The 24,721-nt window shown below is 41.2% G+C and overlaps 1 protein-coding gene across 1 annotated transcript in view; it reads right to left on the bottom strand.

Annotated features, from left to right (window-relative positions):
* The window catches only part of LOC110470690 (netrin-4), a 46,407-nt gene that overhangs the window by 5,057 nt on the left and 16,629 nt on the right, over positions 1-24,721 (bottom strand). The window contains exons 3-6 of the mRNA XM_021530547.3: positions 20,841-21,104; positions 8,779-8,905; positions 8,201-8,389; positions 416-629 (exon numbers count right to left, since the gene is read on the bottom strand). Of these exons, the coding sequence (XP_021386222.1) occupies positions 416-629; positions 8,201-8,389; positions 8,779-8,905; positions 20,841-21,104 (794 nt within the window). The remainder of the gene's footprint in view (positions 1-415; positions 630-8,200; positions 8,390-8,778; positions 8,906-20,840; positions 21,105-24,721) is intronic.

Below are 24,721 nucleotides of genomic sequence, written 5' to 3'. Positions count from 1 at the left end.
ACGTTTGTTTGTTTTGGGGGAATTATGTAACTTAGTGACCACGTGTTGATTTCACTGGGACCTGAGGACAGCTGCAATTGCTGTAGAACTGTAATTGCTCAGCAAATCATTTTCCCCTGGGCACAGATGAGAAGCAGATTCTTCAGACTCTTCCATCTATTTCTGAAGTAAAGATGTATTTAAAGACCCTGCACATAGTACCATGGGGTTGTGAAAATGCCTGTTATTACTGCAAAGATTCATCTGTCCAAGATTGCCTTCGATAATGCGGCACACCTTTTAAATCATAAAACCTTTTATGATTTACAGCCACCTTTTCAAATGATTGTGCACCCTGCAATTTTTTGTTATTGCTGCAGAATTGGTTTCATTTCTTAGAGTCCCATCTCCGAGTGAACCCAGAGCAGGGCTTTACCTGTTGAAACACGTCCCAGTGTGCTGGTCACAGTCTCTGGCGCAGTCACAGGGGCGACAGCCACTTTCTCCAAAGCCCCAGTAGCCCACGAGGCACCTGTCACAGCTGGGACCTGCCACTCCTGGTTTGCAGTAGCAGAATCCTGTCCGGGGGTGGCATCTCCAGCTGCTGCTGAACGTGGCGTTGGCTGAACCCAGGGGCTGGCAGGCACAGGCTGTGGACACACAGCAAGAGGCAATTCAAATTAAGTGCCATTTTTGCAAGGCTGATAAGCTTGTACCGCCTTCCTCATGCTCAGTAGTTTTAAGTCAGAAGTAGTAAGCATTGTATTTCAGCCTACATTTGCAATTTTTTTCTTTTTAATTTGTTAGACAAAGCAAATCAAGTACAACTGTGACCATTTGTGCATGAAATACTGAGCATTTGTGCTCTTCCCCACTACACAAATCATGACCACACAGGGTTTTCAAGTGATACCAGAAAGCCTCCTCTGTATATTTATTTTTAAAGGGGTTTGAAGGTAATTCACTTTAAAAGTGTTTTGCAGAAAGTTTCACTAGCAAGGACAAGGAAAAGATTTATAGCTATTGCCTACATTGCCTTTTGTGTAAACACAGAGATCATAAAACTACTGTTTCCTCTGGGGTGGATACAGGTTGTTCAGATGACCTGAAACTTATTTTCAATTTCTGCCTCCAAAGAATGCACAAATTTCCTTCAGTTCCTTTCTGAAGTGCTAAACATCACACAATGCAATACTGTATGTGCTCGAAGAAGCTGATAATTTTTTTTTTTACAAATGTATGAGCAGATCTTTTCAAGGAAGACTAACAGAATGAAAGACTTCTAAACTTACTAGATGTATTTTACATGTAGCTAAAGATGAGCAAATAGGAGGAAAAACCTCCAAATCTTTCAAATACTGTTGCCAGTTTCACACCAGCCTAGCAACTCAAGGCAATTTGGCAGGAAACAGATAGTTATAGCTCCTTTGCACATCTCTTCCTGCATGGACAATAAATTGTCATCATCCCACCCCACTGGTACATTCCTGATGTGACAGCATCAGGGAGGGATACACAGAGAGGTGCAAGCCAGCACAGTTGACTCCTCTCCATCAGGGCAGAACCTGGCTGGGATGGTCAAGCCTCATGCCAACAGCTCTGCAGAAGTAAAATACAAGCAGTAAACAAACCCACTGTGATGTTCACACAAATTTGATCAAAATGAGAACTGAGATGAACTCCAGGCCTTCATATTTCAGCTCTCTTTTGTATTAAGAAAGCAGCATGCCCTGACTTTCACTTGTAGCAGACTGAAAAGGTAATGCATCACTACTTCATCCATCTGGAAGAGGACAGAAATAAAAATTGTGTGGGTAAGGCCTGCTTTTACAGAGATTTTCAGTTTAATGTTGGACACCCAAGGTGTTTAGATAGCTTGGATCAGAGGCCAGCCGTTTTGGATGCTTATTTGGACCAAGCATGATCTCCACAGCTTTTGAAGTTTGCCCATCATTGTTTCTGATCAAACTACTTTTCTTCATGAGCTCACAGATAAAAGACCAAATGAACACTCTGATCCCACACATCACTTTTGAAGGGAAAAGGGGCAAATATATGATTAAAGAGAGTTTAATTTGTAGCAGGGACAAATTCACTTTCATCTGCAACCTCATATTTGAAACTCAGGAAAAGAAAATACCTTTTGAAAATAACACAAGAAGAAGGGCGAGCAATTTTGTTTAAAGGGCATTTCTCTTATGATCTGCTTACCATATAGTTTTTTTTTCCCCACGCCCTGTGCTCTTTATGCCAAATAATGTTCTTTATGCCAAATAATTTTAATAGTATTATTACACTGCTGCGGGTGGATCTGGGCCCGTTGTGCTCGGGGGACTCTGGCACCACAGCCTAGGGACAGAAAAGCCACGTGCTGTCACGGGCAATGTGCTGGGCACAATGGGCGGGCTGGCGCCGGGCAGCAGCCTGGCCTGCTTGCCACAAAGCAGCCTCGACTCTGGGAGCAAACCCAGGGCTTGGGCTGTCAGCTCTGGAGAGCAGGTGGAACACTGAAGTGCTCATTAGCCCTGACAGGTTCAAAGGCAAGGTCTGATTTTTTGCTGCTAAACTTGATTTCAAGCCCCCACTCCGTTTTTGCAGGGCTGACTACATCACCTTAAAAAAGAGACTCAGTTTGTCAGTCACTGAAAACAATGGATGTCATGGATTTGGAGATAAGGATGGGGAACACCCTTCCTTCATTGCAGACAGGTTTGAGACACAAGGAGTAAGAGTTTGCCAGCACCAGGGTTACTTGAATCCAGGTTTGTTTTCTGTAATATTACTATATATAGGATCTGCCTGTGGAGTTTTCTCTTAAAATACCTTAGATTTCTGCAACCTCTGGGTCTGCCTTTCTCCCTCTTATTTCTAGTTTTTGGGTTTCATCAGTGAGAGTCACTTAACAGATGGGTAACTCACATCATTAGACTACCTACCCCAGCTGAGACTGGAACCTGATTCAGGAAGATGAGAACTTCTCCTACCCTATTCCTAAGGGAAAATATTACAGCACAGTGACTGAAAGCACTGGTGAAAGCTGATGAGGAATCAGAAAATAAAAGTGCCTTTTTATTTTGGGGCTGCAGTTCAGTAAAAACAATGTTTCCAGATGAACTGTGGGACATATTCTCCAGTTAGAAACTGGGACAGCTTCTGGTGCATCAGAAAGCAAGCTGAATCAATACATGTACAACACTTTCAGATGAGTTATACAAGTGGCTTGCAAACTCTTTACACAGTCTGTGTTTATTTAGCATTTCAGCTTGGGTGGGTACATTGTCTGGCTTCCAGAGTATTACAGCCAAAATCCCAGTTGTGCATCTAAGGTAACTCCTAAAATAAGAGCCCACATGTCACATGCTGAAGGGGCAGCTGTGGATGACTGGGTTTTTATCTGTTTAACAGTACCATGGATTTGCAAATAAACCTCACTATTAAAGAAACATAAAAACAAGTTTTCAAAACCTTACCCTTTAACATTTTCTAACATTTAACAACCCTTTCCCACTGATTTTTTGTTTTTTTTTTCTCTTGGCAAACCCTCATTTTCTCTCCATCCACCTCCCTGTCTAACAAAACAGCAGCCAATGTGACAATGGCCTTGTTTATCAAAGGCATCATCAATTATGTTAGGGACGGTGTGCAGACAATCCTGGCTCAGAGCTGGGCAGTTTATTTTGGTTCTCCCCTTGACAGTAGTTTAGCAAAAAGCATAATTTTACTATAGAGTTTCCTATTGGTCACAGAGTGTCACAAAGCATCCTCTTGCCTTCAGTCTCACTCCCATACCAAGTTTTTGTCAAACACTACTGTAAAAGGGAGGAGACAAGAAATAATGAAAAATGAATAATTCATACTGCAATCCCCACTCAAGTCCCTGATAAATCTGTCTGCCCTCAGCACAGCTGTCTTCCCCATGTAATTAGACACAGATGCAAAATATAATATTGGTTGCAACAATATGGAAAATATCAGGTACTCCAAGTAAGTCAATGGCCTGTGAGGTATCTTGTCTTAGGCTTTTGTCTAACAATACAGCATAAGATATAGCTGTGAGCAGACTGGCTATTTGATTTTTAAAAAACAGGCAAAATGAAAAATCAAATAGTCTTTTGAGTCTGAAACATATACACATGCATCTTGGGAGTATATGATCAAACCAGTGTGATTTTTAAAGTATGTCAGGTGTAGGGATTGACTCTTCCAATGATGTTTCTTAAAGGAAGGAAATAAGATAGACAGCTCTGTGTGTGGTCAGGGCTGATTAAGACAGATTTTGAACCAAGATGTGATGGGGTCTTTGTGATATTAGAATTAAAAGTTCACTCCCTCTGCTCAGAAGTAAAAGGATGAGAAGCAGAGCCTTTCAGACCGTGTGTGTGTGCATGTGCATCTGGGCACATTTTAATTTTCTAGCCTTGCTCTTTGAGTAAAAAAGCTTGTTTTCCTGGAGACCCTTTTTAATGGGTCTACATGCCTGCATTACTTTTAAGCTAAGCAAAGGGTGAGTACAAAAGATGGTGCCATTGCAGAAGGATCCTTTAAGCCTTGGAATAAGCCACAGGAAAGAGCCAAGGATACAGCAGCTTTTCTAACCATTGGTTAGGAAACAATTAGGCTTTTGAGTCAAAGCTCCCATACAAGTCTATATACAAACTACTTAATCCTGTGTTGTCACCCCCAATAACAGGCAGGTGTGTGCCTTGCTCGGGGACTCTTTTCATGCCTTTTTTTCTTTTTAATATAGATCTAAGCAGTGTCCAAACAAGCCTCTGCCCATGACCCTGCTCTCATTCATCCCAGCTGGTAGGAACAGGAGAAGCAAAGGGATCAGAGGCAAGCTACCTCTGCAGACAAAAAGGAATAGCAGATTCACGCTTCCATATCAAATTTCAGCAGATATTTTTTTTTCTGAGGGAATGTCTTTGCAGTCTCGCACTGGAGGGTCAGCTAAGGGTGGTTTAGATAGTGCCAGGAGATCCAATTGTTATACAACTTTTTTTCTGAGCAGATTAAGAGAGAATGCTATTCATTATTATGACTAATGCTTAAAGATTGTTTCTGGGCCTGAGCAGTGTCCTGTTAACTTTGTGGGAGCCTGAGGGGGATGTCACAGCTGAACCTAGACTTTGCTCTGGATGGCAGAGCACTCTTCAAGCGTGCTTTCTCAAAGGGATTAGCACAGCATTTCATTCAGCTTTTTCATCAGACTTCCTTTCCCAGCTCAGTATCTACTGTACACAAGGGTCAAATTTTCATCTCCCATTGAAAGTTTTTCCTCTGAGCTTAAAATGGGAAGATGGGCACTAGTTTGCTCTCACCAAAACCATCCATTCAGTCTGCTGTTTGCAGTTTATTACTGCTTTCCAACACTTGCTTATTGGGTGGGTCTTTCATTTAGTGTTGTTAGTCTGGCACTGTTTGCATTAATTTCTCAAAGTGAGATAATGCCTTGGAATTGGTACACTTAAATCCTAAAAAACATGTTAATCCAGAAGTGGCATCTCTTCAGTTTATAATCAGCAGGCATACATGAGGTATGACAAAAATCTATCTGGTGGTCTCATTGTCTAATATGTTAGCAATGCTCAAAATAGAAACTTTTTTTACTGAGAAACCAGAGTTTGTTTTAGGGTCACACAACCTGGACCACTCCAGATGAGGTTTTTTGTAAATGCAAGTTTTCAACCTAAAATATAGAGAAGAGGGCCTCTATCCTGCAGAAGGTTTTGCAGTTTAATGTTGGCTGATGATGGTCCTGGAAGAAAAAGCTTCCCTCAAACAGAGTCTGTTCTAACCAAAGCCTGTCTCCATTGGTGTTTCTGATGATAATAACCAAAGCAGTGAAGTGTTCCCTGAGAATTCTCTGCAGAAGTGCACTGTAACACCAAGTGCACACTTACACACTGTCTGCAATCCTCATGGTGAAGTGTTTGGTGATCAGGTATTCCATCATACAAAGTGATCATACCTATAATGGGAATTTGTCAAATCTTATTGTGGCAATTCTCTTATTTTCCTTAAATAAAAGAGAAAAGGCACAAGTTAACCACCTACTTCCCAGTTTTCTCTGAACTCTGTAGTTTTATCCAGAGTACCTCCTATTGCCACAGAGGTACAAGCATCATGCACACAGCTGCAGTAAAAGCCAAGTGGGCTGCAATGCCCTTTCCTTATATCTTGATATGGCAAGCATTCATGAATGCCTTCACACCCCTGGGAAAGGTCCCACTGACTTGAATCATTCACAGAGAGGGTTGTGCTTGCCTTTCCTGCTGAATCAAACCCATTAAATTCATCTCAGCTAAAAGAAACTCTAGTGCAGGCTAGTGATCCAGAGTACCTCTTAAGGAAATAGATATTCTTTAGAAGGCAATTCAGTCAATCTGTTTTAGGCATCTACCTTAGACTGCTATAAATAATTCCCCTGGGGTCCCTCTTTTTCTCCACTGACAGAACAAGGAGCCTAGAAAAGACATATAACTTTCAGTGACTAAAGCAGGATGGCAGCTCTCTAGGCCTGAGCATGCAACTCAAAGTGGAGACAATTGCATTTGGGGGCCTTCTGCTGGCAGCAGCACCTTCCCAGGTGAAAAGAACATTGTTGTGCTTCACTGGCACGACAGGAATAAAGCTCTTTTAACAAGGTAAATTTCTGAACACTTTTTCTCTTGCTATGCAGAGTATTGGCAGGGGTTACATAGAGACCTGTAACGAGACCAGACAAGAGGGGCAGACGTAGAGTCAAGGTCTGATTTCATCTAACCAAACAGTTCTAGGGTTTCCAGACACATAGCCTGTATTTTCAAACAACGTTTTTTCCTCTTTGCTGCTCTCCAGTGCTCCTTGACTTCAGCAGTTATCTAGTATTACACATGATGCTGGTTACTGCACCATCTCCCTGCTGCTCAGTACAGGAGTTCATACAGAGATTCTTTCAGGTGCTATGAGAGTGAAAGCTAATCTTCTGGCATAACAATTTGTTCTCATTGCAAGATTTTCCTGTAGCAAATCTGCTCAGAGTACAAACAGAACTAGAAAGGGGTCACCATAGAACACTACAGGATCCAGGGAGAGCCAGGTAAGCTCACCCTCTGCCCTGTCTGCTGGTCCATGTTCTGTGATGAGCACTGTGAAAAGAAGGAAAAGTTGTGTGGAAGCAGTCTGCTGTCACCAAATTCCAGTGGGAAGAAGGCAAAAGAGCAGAAACATTGGATATGTTGGGCAAGAAAGTTTAAGTAATATCACAGGACTCACAATCCTAGGGACAGGAGTAACCTAAGTGTTTAAGAGGAATCACATTGAAGCACATTAAAAGGGTCAGAAAAGCTTCAAAAGCTCATTATGCCAGTGGGCAAGAGGTCAGATAACAGAGGATAAAGTTCTCTATGCTAGCAAATGATGTCTGAGCTATGGGGAAGGAAACTATCCAAAGGGAAAAATGAAATTAAGTATATTGCTGGAAATAGCAACCTCTCAAACAGATGTGAGATAGAATCAGACATGTGAAGCCTGGCAGGATACTCAGGAAATGTTTACTTTAAGTGAGGAAGATTCAGGCTGTTTGCCAGACTAGCTGGGTGCAAAATATCTTGATCCAGAGGTTGTACACCCTCTGTGTGCAGCCATGAGTGCCTGAGACACACCTTAACACATTCTGCTGAAGTGTCAATGATGCAATCAATTTGGGCAGAGCACCCCATAACATAGCTGTAGAGTCTGGAAATAAGTCTGAGTCCTGGTGTATTTGTTCACAAGTGAATATGCACAGTTCCAGGCCTATTGTATCTTCTGCATCCATTATATGTGCACAGATGTTGCACAATCAAATTAAATTTAACAACAGCTTGCACATAGGCTCACACAGTCTTGAGCAGTACAGAAAAAAACCCCAGGCAAATAAAATGTGCCTCAAGAGAAAATGAGCCATATTCACTTAAAACCAAACACAAGAAGAATGTACATTTCCCCAGGAGGCAATGCATTTGGAGAATTTAAACTGTTATCACAAAAAAAGTGTCATAACATGGGGACAAATAGATACAAAAAATCTGGATGATCACCTTTGATCAAAACCCCCTGTAGTTTAGGAAAAGAATACAAAGAAAATACAGTAATACTCATGAGTTTCCTCTATAGGAGTGAGTCTATAGAAATTATTTTGTTCTTTTAACGATGCTTTCCCCATTCATCCTTTGCCTCGTGTAACAGGGTCACTTACGTTTGCAGACCTCTGGGGAAGACAGGGGCTTCCCTCTGTCCCGGTAAAAGCCAGGTTTGCACCTCTGGCACCGATGTCCCTCCGTGTTGTGCTGGCAGTTGTCACAGACTCCCCCGCTGCGCTTCCCCGAGGCCAGCCACACGCTCAGGTCGAAGTGGCAGCTCTCGGCGTGGTTGTGACAGCGACACTCTGGTGAGGACAGGAGAGCGGCCCTCAGGCTTTTACAACTGGCACAGAAATCATGGTAGCATTTTCCAAACCAATCTGGCAGTATTTTAAACCCTGCTAGAACCTGGAATGCTGGGGGTGGAGGGGTGTAGCTACATGAAAACCAGATTTCTGGCTTGTAAATTCCATTCCCCATTAGCCACAGTGCAGAAGAATGACCTGCACACTGATTTCTCCATCAATGACCAGCAACTTATCCCCAGTTTCTGTAATGGTAGGATCCCCAGTTTCTGTAATGGTAGGATCCCCAGTTTCTGTAAATCAGAGAAGTCTTTGTCGGGGAGCTTTGCCTGCTGTTATGGTGAGTGCTCACCCCGAGAGCCTGGGTCAGTAAACTCCTTTCCACTTACTTCTGCATTCATTTGGTGCCCCTGTTTTCCCATCTCCTGGCTTCCAAGGCTGGTCGTTGTAGAGCGGAGCACATTTCTCACAGTGGTCTCCTGCCGTGTTGTGTCTGCACACACACTTCCCATGGACCTACCAGGAAAAAGAGAGTGTGGTCAAACAGCTCCAGGAGCAGGTGGAGCTCCCAGCAGCCTCATGAAGAGCTGCACAATTCCCACACAGCTGCCTGGCTCTCTTAGGAAACCCACAGAGCCTGGAGCTAAAACATGTAGCTCTCTCTTTTCACAGTTATTAATGAAATGGAACTTTACCTTACAAAATGCACATAGCAACCATTTAGCTCTCAGTTGGCTGTTTAACGACAGCATTGATGAACAACCTATAGACTCTAAATTAGGTGAGCTCACATGTCTTCATTTTGATTTACAAATTCAGGGCAAGAGCATGCAAAGAGTGTCAAATATACTCTGGGCTATCAGGGCCAAGTCACAGGAGAGCACAGGCTAACAGAACATGCTGGGCTCTGTCTTATTTGACATTAACACTGGTCTAAAGAGAGCATAAATATAAGGAAGTGAATCACCATGAATCATGAAACTTTAAATTATTAGATTAATGAGTAAATAGTCTTGAACACCCTAGAACAACTAAAAAATGTAGCAAAAATATTAAAAATGGAAAAATACCAACCAGTACTCCCAGAGAAAAGTAACCTCAAACCACACATTCTATGAGGAAGGCACTGATATTTTAACTTAAGTACAGTAGGCACCAGCCTGCCAACTTACATATGATTATATAAAAATTGGATTAGTAGAAAAGGCCCAGCAAAATTTTGGGTTATGAAACTAAGAGCACTGTAATTCTGAGGGGACAGAAAACTGTACCTGCAATGCTATGTTCAGTTTTAAACATCTTATTACCAGATAAATTAGGTGAAATTAGAAGATGTTCAACAAAAATGAGCAAAAGCTGGCTGAAGAATGGAGCTGAAGTACATAAACCCATCTAAGCTAGAAAACAATACATAATGTTTGGTGGGTAAATAAAGTGCAAAAAGTCTTGACTAAGACTGGTTGAATAGTTCTCTCTGTGACTATTTGCTTGAGAAAGTACTTGAAGAAAGAACCTGCTTCCTTTGTACTTGCCTACCTTCATTGGAACACAATGATTTTTAGTCATGGAAATATTCAAATACATATCAGATTTGGAAATATTCAAATCACAGTAGTCACACCAGAAACAAGACCTTGCAAACTGAGCTAGTCCATTCGTCAAAGAGAAGGTTGAAGCTACTTCTGCTCTCAAGTAATTTTACATACCAGGAATATAGCAGCCACTCCCATGAGAAACTATGATTTGGTGCATGAGGTTCTGTAATATCAATCCACAATTAAGAATGGCCTTACAAAAGAATTTTTATGTTGTTGCTAGTTTTGATTTGGTTTTTTTAAAAAATAAATAGTATTCCAATATCTATTTGCAGTGCCTCAGGGAAGCGATTTCACAGATAAATGTTTTGGAGGAAATATCAAGCATAGGGTGTGAGAGAAAGGAAAGGGTGGTACCATAAGTCATGTACTACATTTATCACAAGAGCAGCTGCTATTATGCCACAAGACATTGGCACTAGAGCAGGAAATTCCCAGAAATCAGAGGTTAGACCCCCATCCCTCTGTGGGCTGTTGAGGATCCTGAGCACAGCACAGCTCTGCCCCACTGCACAGAACAAAATACCAGGCTGAAATTTCATTTTGACTGGGGTGCAAATTGACTTCAATCCTTTAGCCTCGCCATTAACAGGACCTTGGCATGAAGTCAAAAACACCTGTGGCTTTGATTTTAGCCCATGGAAAAAAAATGTCAACTCTGTATGAGGAATGACAAGCCACAAGGATCTGAGTAATGTGATAGTTCAATTAACACAGAGTGAAAAAGTAGAATTTGGGGCTTTTTAGACTAGGATTCAGGGGTCAAGATGGAGGGATTTGGGTGTGTCCTGGCATTCTTCTCCTTCTTGTCCTCTGTGTCTTGCTGTGAAGGTGACACTTTTCTATTGGTTTAAGGTAGAGACACACTGTCCAACATAAATGATAGGTATTGGCACATTATAAACATAATACACATAGTTTTTAGTATATAATGTAAATGCTGCCTGAGACTGAAGACACAATGCTATGGCTGGCCTGCTAGACAGAGCTCAACAGGTCAGAGAGAATGTTATAGATAAGGAAAAATAAACAATTTTGAGAAGCTGATCTATGCATTCAGACTCCTTCTTTGGCTGCATGGGCTAGGAAACAAGGACTTTTACACTCTTGGGGTCATCCCAACACCACAGACCCCGAGAGAATACAACAGCATTGTGTTTTTCACTATTTGGGTTTGACACTTCAGGCTTTAAGTTCTCCCCTGTGGTCACAGGGCCTGCTCTTCAGAAGGCAGAGAACAGAGGAAAGGTAAAATGAACCTAACCCCGAACTATAGATTTACAGCTCTCCAAACGTCAGACTCGACCTGAACTTCACAGCTCATTCTAAAATGGATCAGAACAAAATCCTAGATCTCTTCACTTTCTTAGGAAATACTTATTGAAATGTATTTCTATGTAAATTCTGTAAGTTAGCCCATTTTACTGTTTAGAAATACATTAAATACTCTGAATACAGAATACTCTGTATTCACTATATTTAAAAAAAATTTATGAAAAATGCTGAGACTTTGCAGCTGGGAAATGGTAGAATTAAACCATCCAATCTCATTTTAGCCTTGAATGACATGATCAAATTCATTATTCCACAGGACCCTGTGCTTATAGTACACAGCACAGATGGTGTGAACACTCATGAACAATTATTCAGGAAAATAAACAGGAAAATTCAGTGAGAGAGGAGAGGAAAGGTTGAGTTATTCTTTGGAAAGTAGATGTGTTAGTTTGCTCATTGCCCACTGGTTTGTTTGAACTGAGTTTGTGGCATGTTGTGAGCAGGACAGAGGCAGAGAAAAGGCTTCCTACCTGTGATCCCTGTTATGGAACAGCTCCCAAATCCATGTGGAAGGATGACTGGCTCTCCTGCTGGCTGTCTGCTTGGCTTTTCAGCCCTTTTCTCTAAGCCATTGGGCAAGCACAGGGAAACAGGGAATCTGGCATGGAGCTTCTTTTAGAAAGTGCTACATTTGGGTACTAGCATTTTTGGCATAGGTTTAAGAAGAAGGCAAAGAGAATTGATTGGTATTGGTGGAAAGATAAAGCAAAATGAAAGAGAAAGTAGTCTGCCATGTGTACCAAGGAATATTTTTTTCATGCAGAGTAATCCCAGATAGCATTAATGGGTGAAACAGCTACAGAAGAGAGTGCAACATGAGGTGACAATGAATTACAGGAAGGATTTAGATAGGAGAAGAGAACAGATGAACAGCTCACATTGAACATGCAAGAAACATGATTAATGGATGTAAGTGGCCATCACAGAAAGACTGGTTAGTGCAGGAAAAGCTGAGCTGTGGAAGAGACATTTAAGTGTAAGATGAAATAAGGTTAGCTGAGGTGGCTATGAGTAATGAGACAATTTGTTCTGTTAGAAAGAGATAGGAGAGGCAGCCAGAGACTAAAGTCCAGGAAGGAGCAAGAATGAAATACAGGAATCTGTGAGATAAGATAGGAAATGGGATATCTGCTTAAAGACAGGAGAAAATAAGAGTCACACTCAACACCAGCACAAGGAGAACAGGTGTGTCACTGAGCTGTTATTCACTACTAAAATAAGTCTGCACTTCTCTCACTGAAGTGTGACCAAAAAAGCTGGAAAACTGCAATCTCTACCAAATGCAAGATCTCAGGATGCACTGGATCACAATTATCATACCAAGGAAGAGAAGATAATCAGAGAAGTACAGATCCAGGAGAACTATGCTGGCACTTTTCTATGCCCTTGAAAGTAGGGTTAGATTTACATGGAGATAGTGACGATTAATAAGATTCATAAGAAGATGCATGCCAAGAAGAAACAAGGACCAGTTGCTCTTTAAGGGCCAAAGAAGTACAGGCTGAGGTTTTCAGCAGCAAAGGCTGTGCCCTTACCGAGGGGGCACCACCTCAGGCACTGTGGGCAGAGCAGGGAGCTGGCACCACAGAGACAAAAAGGAAAGGGACTGCAATAATTCAGGAGCAGCAACAGACAGGCCAAGAAAGACACAACATGGATGCAAAGCCTATTCAGAGGGCAGAATGAAAGACAAGCTACAGCACACACCAGGGAAAGGTGGAGAGGGAAGGGACAGACCCAGAGCAGAGCCCAGCATCCCCCAGCAGGCAGGGCCAGGGATGCAAACAGACACAGCCAGAGCTCAGGGCTGAACTTAAATAGGACCCCAAAGCCAATGGACTGAGAGCATGGGTGACAGCCCCAGGTGGGGCTGGTCAGGGCTGTTAAATTCTATTAGTGCCTTCAGGACACTAATAATAACACTTTGATTGCCACTGCATTAATGTCATTGGCCTATTTTGGATATCTGACTACAAAGAAGCACCTGAGGTAAGAGATACTTCAGCCTTCTTCATCAGGAGCTGGCAAGCCAGGTGGAGGAAACTGAAAGCAAAGTGTGAGCAACAGAGGCAAGATTCATGCCACCAATTAGGAAAAAAAGCCAGTTTTTTAGCTAAAGCCTGAGTAGCTTATGACACTGATTTATATGAATGAATATAAATGTATTGGTACAGCAGATGAAAAATTAAGATCCAGGAGATTTCTTTATCACCTCTATATTTCACTTTGTCCTTTTGTTTCTTAGGCAACATTGCCTGTGGCAACACTTGACACATCCTGATCCTTAAATAAGAAATTGTTAAGGCCTATGTGGACTTCTCCACTGTGCTCAATGTTGCAATGTTTGAGTTCTTTGGATACATTATGAAATCTATTTTTATGACACTTCCCTTCCTCTGCTTTTCCTCATTACTCTGATAACTGTCTCATCTCTGAGGCTCTTTCCCATTCATTGTACTGAGAGTTCAGTTGCTTTCACAAATTTTTTTGAAACTGGATGGTGTCTTCCGAAGTTATTGTGGGGAATGGATCGAGAAAAAGATGCAGGCAGGCCAACTGTGTGATTGTATAAACCTCCCCATTTCATAATACCAGCCTGAAGTCCCATGGCATCTCCTGGAATAGTTTATGTTCTTGTACTCCTGCTCTCCAAGTGCATTGAGCTGGCGTTGCTCCTGTCACTAATGCAGCTGTCAGCTTTGAAGGATGAAAACTGTTGCTTTAAATGCTGATATTCTGGCTTCTTCATACTTCAAGTTTTCTAATCAGTTTTGCAAAAGTAGACATTTATAAACTGACATACTTGAATTTAGAGGATATAATTAGTCCAGGAAAGGAAGACAAATGTTTTGCTTTGCTCAATCACCACCATGCTGGCTTTAATGGCCATGTGAAAGTGAGTCCCACTTTTGTATGTTGGTATAGCAGCTGTGTTCTCAGACTGTGGCTTCAGGATGTAAACTTTTTTTGGATAATCTCAATTTGAGACATTTCCTTACTGTTTCTTTCTATGCTATCACTTACATCATACCCTGAGTTATGTATAAACTGGGCTGTAAAACCAAACCTTGTTTGGAAAAAAGCTAAACCGAGGGGGATTTTTCCCTTGGCACCAGTATTTTTAATCTGCATTAATTCCCTCATCTGTCTCACAGTACAGCCATGCTGTTAAAAGTCTGGTGTTGCTGCCAAAGGCTTTGATTTGTACATCAACCACCTGAGCAGCTTTGGATCAGGACATAGAGGAGGTTATAGCTTTGTGGATTTTAATGCCAGGATGATCAGTTCCAACCACTTAGCTTGAACTGCTGTACTCAGCCATGAGTTTCATCCAATAGTTCTTCCATCGAGCTCTGTAACTTCTGGTGGATTTGTATCACATAATGTAGAACTTTATCCTGTTTTCATACAACATCTCCAAGAAATTACATGATACTTAGTCATCTTTGCACAAAGCTTTTTCACCTGAATTCTGATCCACAGCTCAGAAAGTGAGAGAAAATTTTCCACCTCTTTGTTGTGCTGTTTAAAAATTTTTCTAAACTCTCTTCAGCTCTGTATAATACCTGAAGCTTCTTGCTTTCTCTCTCCTCATTTAGTTTCTTTCCCTATTGTCCTTCCATTCAGAGTTGCAGTTGTTGCTTTTTCTCCTGGGCTACTCTCAGTCTACTTGGGGGCTTTTCTCCTAATGAACGAAGGTTAAATTTGGAAGCCTTCCAGGTCAGAGCAACTGTTGCTGATTCAGAAAAAATGTTTGCCTGTGGACTCTGTATTCACTCTGTAATGTCACCAGAGAAATTTGGGATACCACAGTTTGCAATGACATCAGATGCTATCCCTTACCTGCTTGTAGTGAATTGACTCTTCCTGGGTAATTTTGCATGGTTAAATGAAACAGTATCTGCTGTTCTGCTTTGTTTCTCTTACAGTTCAAATGGGGCTCTGTGCTCTCTCCAAATGAAAAGACATATTCATGCAGGTTTATAGAAAATCCTTGAATATCAAGTTCTAAGGAGGGCACATGCAACTCGTAAGAGGCCAAACTAAAAATTTCCTTCAACTTTTTCAAAGTTGCAAAGAGAATGAGTGATCTGGGAGGAAGTCCCTGATTACAGCACCTGCTGTGGGCAGATGGACAGTCCAAATTCCTGCTCTAATCAGGAATGAGAAAAGCTATTATTTTCCTCTGTCACTTGCTGTTTTCTGGGAGAAGGCCTAATACATGTATATGTCAGAAAACTACTACACATACAGGTGTTTTCTGAGGGAGCTCATACTTGGTGGCTTTGGTAAATTAAGTCTGTGGGAACTTTTTGGGGATAAGTAGAGCTGGGACACTTGTGGCAGGGCCACCTGAGCCCATGTAGGTTTTGATTCCATAGCAGTGAGTCAATGAGCTGCTGCTGGTTCCAAATTCACTGATGGTAATGGTGGAGAAAAACCAGTGATAGTGTTCAGCTGAATATTCAGACTGACATCCCTAAGAGCTTTTTGAACAGTAACAAGATAATATTACTCAGCCTGTAACAGTTTCAAAACACAACTCTGCTCTCTGCCTGAATTCACCTCCCCCAGTTCATATTTCATTCTGCTTGCTAATTGTCTCCTTTCTGAATTCTACCTTGATTATTGTTGATTTTGGGGACAAGCTGTCCTCTTATTTTTGTCTGCAATGCCAGTAACTCCATTATCAATCTGTAACAAACTGCACATGAGTAACAGCTGCCAGGCTGAAGTGCAGCATCTGAGTTACAGTAGGTCACCAACTCTTGGGGAGTGTCTTAAGAATGGAGGAAGAAGAAAAGGGAATGAGACTCAATATTTTAATATTGAGTGCCTGAATCACAGAGTAATGAGTAAATTCCACTGTTCAAATGTCCTGAAAGTAACACCTCTTGCATCTCTGAGTTCTGGGCACAGCTGGAATCAGATAATGTGAAAACTTAGCTGGGGATTATGAATAGAACTGCACAAGACATCTGAAGAGGAGGTAGATAATATTTACAAGGGTTACAACAGCCTGATCACCTAGAAAACGGATGTAAAAAAGCAAGTTTTACCTTATGTAACCCCCATTATGCCAAACAAGGAATCCTACTTAGAACCAGATCCTGTTCCTTTTGAAGTAAGTGGAAAACTTTCCATTTGCTTCATTGTGGAGGATCAGGCCCACAGGGAGTCTAGTTTGTCTCTGTAAACAGGATAAAGAAGCAAAAGAAACATCCGAGGCCACTTGTAAGAATTTCCTGGCACTGTAGGTACCAATAATTAACAAGTAAAAAGACAAACCCTAAAGCTTCATACAAAAACATTTTCATCCACATTTGCTTTCCTCTTTCTGAACTTGCTTCTCATGAGCTAGAAAGAGAATTGTGAAATGTTTGGCAAACAAAAAGGACCTTGGTGTAGATTCTGTGTTCTGTCCATATGCATTTTCTGCTTTGTAAACTTTGTTCTGGAAGCACCTCTGGACTCACCTAAAATGGGCCATCAAAGCAGATCCTAAACCTGGCAGCTCTGTAGAGACACACATAACTTCATACATCCTGCCTTGGACAGGATTGTGTTCTGTTGCATCCAACCATAGAACAAGACTGGATGCATTCAGATGGCTGGGTCCTGGCAGTTGTTTCACTTGTAACAGCATGTAAATATCCCCCATTAATAATAATTAAAAAAAAAAAAAAAAAAAAAAACCCAAAAAGTCTGGGAAACTATTTGTAAGTTTTTGAAAAATGCAGTCTGTGATATTCAGAAAGGAGAATTTTGCCATTAGCTACCATACAAAGCTATTGAAGTTGGGTCAGGAATGACATCTCTGTGTCTCCTTTTACTTTTCTGATCTGAGGAAAGCTAAATAGAAACCAAGAAAACATTACTGTCAATAGCAACAGTCATTACTGTCAATAGCAAGACATGTTTGTCCTGAAGTTTCTTGCCTATTTAGAGCTCCTATATTGATATCTCAAAGTTTTCCTCCTATCCAACATGATATTCTCAGTAGTTTGTACAGGAAATGTCTAGATAATTTGTGTTGAGGGGGGTACGTGGTTTGTTTAAAGAAAAAAAGCCCCACAGTAAGAATATTACTGTTTTGCTCCAAAATAAGAAGTCAGAGAATATTTTAATTGGATCCTCTGTGCCTATTTTGGGTCTCACTGTATTTTCACAAACTTATAACCAGAAATATGCATGAGACTCTGTAGGATTTCAAAATATGAGGAATGATGCACCATTTGGACATTGGGTTTACAATCTGCAGTTTTCCTGTATCCATTTGTTGCTATGACACTGTGGCATCTGTGACATTGCTTCTCACGGAGCTGCATTTCTTATTGGCAGCCTCAGTGGAGAAGCCAGAAGCTGAAAGGGTTGCCATGACTGAAGTGACATAGCCACAGATAAACTGATCATTGATAGATTATCTAACAGCCATAGCTCATCCAGTCCCTCCAAAATGGTGTTGAAAAATATTGGTTCAAGTGTATGAAGAAATTTGCTTTAATTTTCTCCATTATTTAGCCTCCATGTAGTATCACTTTAGCAGTGTTAGGAGTATTACAAATGGAAGAGACTTCTGTCAGAGTAGGAAGAGCAGACTTGCAACTTAACACAATAATGTATTTTCTAAGACCCAAGCACAAGAATGGTCTCAGATTTTGGTCCTATCCCACATCAAACAATTACAGTTGTATTCTACATTAATTTTTTTTTGTTTGTTTTTGTCAACTACAGAAGATCAATACATCATAGGAGGATTATAAACAATTAAGAGGCTGAAACTCATATTGCTTAAGAGTTTCTGTAGAGGTCTTTATTTTTTGCAGCATTTTATTTAGCTACCTAACAGCAGCCCAGGAAACAAAGCTGCTCTGCTTTCAATCTGTGGATGATGTGACTTCATCCACACCAGTCTCAGGACTTGTTCTGCCCATGTGTACCTTAAATATTAGATGTGGCCTGTGGATTGAATCAGATTATTTCTGGATGTGCAGTGTTTGTAACATCTTTTCCACACCCTGTTTTTTGTGGGTCACCATTACCGTGTGACTGAGAGCAGAGCACCTTTCCTCTGCCAAGGAATTGCAAAATGGCAAAGATTTTTTTGCAGTGTAGTTTTGCTGATGGGAACTGTATCATTGGTGTTGAGCCCTCAACAACAAAGATCTTTTCCTCCTGCTTGTAGACAAGGATATTGCTGTATTTCAAGCAAAAAAATTAGACACTTACATAAACTCCAGGCTGAGATCTGGATTAATGTGAGCTCTCCCCTCACCACTACAATATCATTATTGGTAAATATTAGGTAAAATACAAAAGGATCCAGGGACCTGGATCTTCCAGGAGTGGGTTTTGGTTTATGTTTGAGAAAGACTTAAGTTATAATGTCTAAAGTACAGAAAAGATGAATACAGTAGCATGATCATCTTTACTCTGGTCTTGTGTGATCTGGGAGTAAAATTTTAAATTTTTACTACCTAAGGTTTCACACTTCTCTGGTTAATACAAAAAAAATAGAACCTAAAGAAGGATATAGAAAAAACCTTCCAATCACATCTGCAGAAGGAGGATCTACTGCTTGCTTTGATCATTGGGGAAGAGGAGACAAGGAGGAATCACCTTTATTTGCAGCAGAGATTATTTAGGCAGGCACTAAAAAGCTTTCAGAATGTTAAAACTGGAACACCTACTGAAGGTTTGGATGTTCTTTGTCAGGAAAATCTCATACAAAAAGCTTTCACTAGTGGATGGTTTGGGTATGCTTGATCACACCTTTATGTGAGGACACAAACCAGCCCACTTGTGGTCTTTTCCAGGTCTCCTCTAGGATTCTAGAGACAGTTAAAGCTGCAGAAGGCTTTTCTTATTTTTTGAACAGCTGTGTTTGAATTCTTGCTTATACAAAGACTTGATAATATCTGTGAGAATCATGTGCTGCATCCACCCTCTGTCTCCTGGGACATGAGTCACTCGTGAAGTGCATTTCATCAAAACTATTTCACCTTCTGCCCTGTGAAGTCATTGATGGCACAAAAAGATTCTATTCCCTTGTGACCAGTGGGAAAAATATCCAGTCATAGTTTACAGTGGTTATGCCAGTAACCCACACAATATTGTGTTTTCCTTTTCTGATGGGCAGAATGTTTCTTTTTCTACCAGCTGCATTCATTTAGTCTGTTATTCATCTATTTTATTTCACTATGTGTCTATTTAACAGTTTGCAGTAAGGATGAGCCACTCTCTAAACAGCTTTTCTCCACACAGTTATGATTTAAGTGGGTCTATATTATTTGAATCTGATAGTATCATATAGTGTAGCTGAATCTTGGATTTATACCACAGATGGAACAGATTCAGAAATTATTTGAAAGTCATACAGTCCTAATTATCTTACAACATCTACCTCTGAACTTAGGAAAGTTGAAAGGACAACAATGAATACACATTCCAAAATAACATAAACCAAAATGTCAAGTCTACCATTTATCTAAAGGGACAGAAATTAGCTTAGGATGTTTTTTCTTGAGTCTTTTATGTCAGAGTGCACTGGGCTAGAATTTTAAGGGTTATTTGGGTTTTCAGAACCCAATACAGAGACAGAGACTTCTGGATCCAGGGGAGATATTAACTAGTTTAAAGTGGCTTGAATTCCATCTCTGATTTATGTGTCTAGATGTACCTGAATGTTTGATTAGATTAAATCTCCCCATGATTGTTATTACAGTTCTCTACATAATGCTTGCAGCTAAATCAAAAAGGTGTCCTCAGTCATTTCCTCTGAATTTCAATATCTGAGTGTGCATTCAAACACAACTCCTCTTGGGCACATCTAGAGCCAAATGCAGATAAAAGACTGAACAGGGAAGGGACACTCCAAGTGCTACAGAATAATTTTACTATAAGGTTTGGCTTTTTTTTTTAAAAAAAAATTTAACTTATTTTAAAATGCATGGATAAAAGAGTGGGAGAGCAGAAGTTATTTTCACATCCTGAACATTGCTGTCTATGTTGTGAAAGTAACAAGAACACAGAAGGTTGAAAGCCTAAAAGTGACGGCTGAAACCCTAAGTAAGACAGAACTGCTCATGTCACACAGACTCAGAAAATCTGAGATCTGGTGCTGAATTTCTTAGGGCAGACAAATATATTTGTTCAGTTCTGTGCAGGCATATAAGTAGGAGATTTCACTCACCATATTTGGGGTTGGATCTCTGTTCCAATTACAAAGACCCCTTTCAATTCATAGGTATTTTGAGGTTTTAGTAATTTATTTGAGTTTAAGAGTTCCAGAGTTTTTAGCAGTTGTTATACCTGAAGCTGTAGAAAGAAGTATAGGAAATAGGAGTATAGTATATTTTCCCAGAGTGGTGTAGGTTTCACTAATGTGGATTGACTGTGCTGCCCTTTTTTTGGATAGGTTTGGGGAGGCTGGGACAGGATCGCCCTTAAAATATACATTTAGGCTGAGGCAGCAGAAGCAAGTAGCAAGTCTAGTAAGCTGATAAATGTCAGAAACTCACCATGTTCTCCACCACTGCCGTCCTGTTGGCAAGCTCACATTCCTCTGCATGCCCATTGCAAAAGCAGCTTCCCCGGATGATCAGGTCATAAATAGCATAGTGGGCAAATCTTTGGGGTTTCTCTACCAATCCTGAGCCATGGCATGGACATTCCTGTCTTTTTAACAAAAGCAGGCGGAGGTTGGTGAGCTTCAGGAGATCCTGAGCCTCAGGGCTGTAAGGGTCTTCGATCTTGTTAGCTGGACTTAAGGCACGATAAATCACCTGCAAGAGAAAGAGTTCACATCCCAGAGCAGGTAAAAGTGCTCTGCATACACAGCAAATATCCCAAGATGATTTTTAGGAAAAAGCAGTAAGCTCTCACTTCTTGCAGTCAGGCAATATGTCAAGGGAGAAGGTAAGTCTACTTCCTTGTGTTTCTGAACCCAGTGACAATAGTGTCACTCAGAGAAAACCAAGGTTTATTGGCATAAATGCAGTGTTAATGGCATCCCAATTTCTGGAAGCATTTTAGGAGTGTGACTTTAGCATGAGTTCTAGAGTTAGGTCAACAAAGGCACTAAGGGCATCTGTGGAAGAAGTGGGAAGTGTGATCAGAACTTTTTCCTTGGTCATTTGAAGTATGTTTGAACACAGCTTAGCTTAGGGCAAGTGGGTGCTGAGGGAGTCCTTTCTGCACACAAAGCCAGGTGTTTATTACTTAGAAGCAGCTACAGAGCAGTGAACACACAGGACCTGAGGTGCTTGGTGCCTGCTGGCTATCTGCAGGTTGTTACTCTTGCATCACAGCATTTTTGCTGCTTGGTAGTTCTCCAGAGCAACAAGAGTTGGGCTTTGAGCATCACAGTTCTAACGTGGTGTTTAACAGTGACTGTTGTATTTTGGCTCAGCATTCTACCCTTCTCTATGTCTCGGGGTGTGCTTGTTTCTGTTGCTTTTGGGAGAGGTCGATAATGGAGGGCTGCACCACAGTCCTTGCCAGTGAAAGAGAACTGTTAGCACTATTTCCAGGCTTAGATGTGCCAACTCCAGTTTGACAGTAGTTTTCTCTTCTGCTCAAGTTTTTCTTGATAGGTACTTGCCCTTGGGATTCTTTGGCCCTGCTTTTTAAATGGTCACAGTCTCTGTCTGACTCACTCTGTTACTGTTAGCAGAGTGAAATCTTTGTTTCCATAAGGATTCCCTTTTTCTCTCTCTGTTTTTCTTTCTTCCTAGTGAACCGATCAGTTTAAATGTTTGTAGCATGTAAAATATTTTTTCTCCTTTTTGCTTGCAGAAGCCACAAAAGAGCTTGTGGTACATGCCTAGGAGATAGCTCAGTTGCATGTTGACAGCACATAGGGACACAAATACCCTTCATTAACAGAATCAGCTGCCAGGCTTTGCACAGAACCCAGCAAAGGCACTGGTACCTCTCCCACCTGTCCAGAGTGTTTTCTATTTGGTTAACTCTCTTCTTTTTTGTCTTTTTAATTCTCTTCTCTTATACTGTCAGCTGTTTACAAAGCTGCACACAGCCTTGCTTGGTGAGATCAGAGATGCCCATAGCTCCTTGTTTGATCGAGCTGTGGGCAGATTGCCCAGGCTGTGCAATGCAGGTGCCCGCATTCCCCTGACCAATGAAGCCATGACAAAATAGCCCAAGCATTTCCACCCCTATGTCTGCATTCCCCTGGTCAATGGAACCATAAGCAAATGGCTCATTCTGTTTTGTCCAGGTGCCCAGCATTCCCCTTACTGGTGGATTCACAGGACAAAGACCAAATCTGCATATCTGTCCAGTTCTCCTAATCCAGGATGATGTGATCTTTTGGTGGAAACCATTATATGAACCCTCTCTCTTTCCCAGTCCCCTGTGGACCACACAGGGGTGGAGTGGCTTCTCAGAGTCCTGAGCACCTGGTTGTGTACAGACACACATCTCCTTCCCCTGTGGTCAGCTAAACTAAGACCAAGGCAGGGAACTAGATGGAATAATTCTGAAGAACCTGCTGAGCTCAGAGATGTCAAAGAAGGTTAAAAGTCCCTGTGAATCTGTTTAAATTGGTATAAAGCAGAGGAATCAAGGTTAAAGCAGTCTATTTAGTCACTGGCTTTTATAAACTCACACTTTTTTAAGTGTCCTCACACTTAGCATTCTTGTGCATGGTTTCCCTAATATATATGCATAGTTAAAATGGTATCTCCTTTCAGGTGGACCTCCAGAGGATACCCACCAGATAAGCGGCTTGAGAACACAAATGCGAGAGGTACTTCATAAAATAGACATATGAAAGGCAATTGATAAAGCATTGGTTTCTGCAAGACCTGCTCTGCTCCTGCCAGTGACCTTCTTATACTGTTGCATATAGGTAAAGCCTTATAAAATTAGGGCTTTTTTACCCCTGTAAAATCATGTCTCAGGCCTCTACTTAGGCTAAGCAGAAGGGGACTGTGGGAGAGTGGCTCAGCTGGAGCAGGGGTAGAGAAGTGTGAGAGCCGTGAGAGCCACGCTGTGTGACTGCCACATGTCTATTGAAGCAGTGTGACCCCTCTGTGCAGGGAATAACACACTTTGACTCTATGTAGCAGAAGGATGATTAATTGCTTTATTATACTATCTTATACTATATTATACTAGAATTATATCATACTAAAAAGATACTAAAGAAAAAGCTGTGACTGTCTCCAGACAGTCAAGACACAGTTTTTGGCCAATCAATCCAAACAACCATCACTGGTGTCCCATTAACAAATCATCCTTTGGTAAGCAATCTCCATAACACATTCCACATGTGCCAAAAACCAGGAGCAGTGAATAGAGGTAGAATTGTTTTCTTCTTTCTCTGAGCTTTCTGACTGTGTCTCACAACTTCCCAGGAAAAGTCCTGGGAGAGAGAATCACATTTCTGTTCAGAGAATGTGAATACCACAGCCTGTCCACATCGTCGTGCTTGGTTGGCTTGGGCTTGTTGTACCTTAAACCTGTATGAATTGATAACTGGCTAACTGCTTTAAAAGGCCTGGTTTTTGCAATAAAGCTACTCTCCTTTGCACTGCCTCGGGACTCTGTGTTGCTTTGCTTTGTACATGATACAAGGCTGGGTGAGATCTCATATCTGTGCCAGAAATCCCAGCTGTGAACAGCTATGGGACTACTCACAGGAGACAGAGAGAAGGGGTGAATGAGGTGAAGAAAAAGAGTTTTTACTGGGTTTGTCTGAAAAAAAATTGGCAGATAATGGCCAAAATGTTTCTTTTTTCTCTCTGGCACTATACATCTTGATTGCAATAGTCTTGCACTGTACTGTGGTGAGTGTGAAGAAAATCCTCTGCACTACTATAAACCTATTTTGTACATGGTATGACAAGTTTAAACAGATGGATTCATATTTTGGGGTCTCCAGTCAATTATCCATCCTCCTCATATCATAATTGACATTCTGAGAGCACTGAGGTCTCTAGGCGAAGAGCAGCTGTTGGGGGCTCTTCTCTCAGCAAAGGGTCACTTGCTTTCACCAAGCTGTTTTGTTTCTTGCTTCTTTGTTGACAGCTTAGAAAAAGGTTTGGTTTCCTGTGGCTTTATTGTTTTGCAAATATTTTCATTTCTGGCCTTGCCTCTGTTGAGAGGAGTTTCTTTGGCATTTTCCATATCCCATTAGAACACTGAACATCATTTGTGAGTAGAGACATTAATAGCTTGGAAGTCCCACAGGGATTGTGGCATCCTTTTAAGAAAAAACAGTATTCTATTCCAGCTGAGGTACAAGAGTTTGTTTGTATGATTAATTCATGACACATTTCTGTCTGGGATAAGCTCACTGGTGAGACTGGATTTGCTTGTCCTTATTTCTCCCAAGGCAAGTCTTGTTAAGTGTTAAAGATCTGATTTGGGTGACATA

This window comes from Lonchura striata, chromosome 12, assembly GCF_046129695.1.
Source record: "Lonchura striata isolate bLonStr1 chromosome 12, bLonStr1.mat, whole genome shotgun sequence".
In the NCBI taxonomy this organism is placed as follows: domain Eukaryota; kingdom Metazoa; phylum Chordata; class Aves; order Passeriformes; family Estrildidae; genus Lonchura; species Lonchura striata.
Note: the sequence above shows the minus strand (reverse complement) of the source record. Positions and strands in the feature narration are given on the sequence as shown.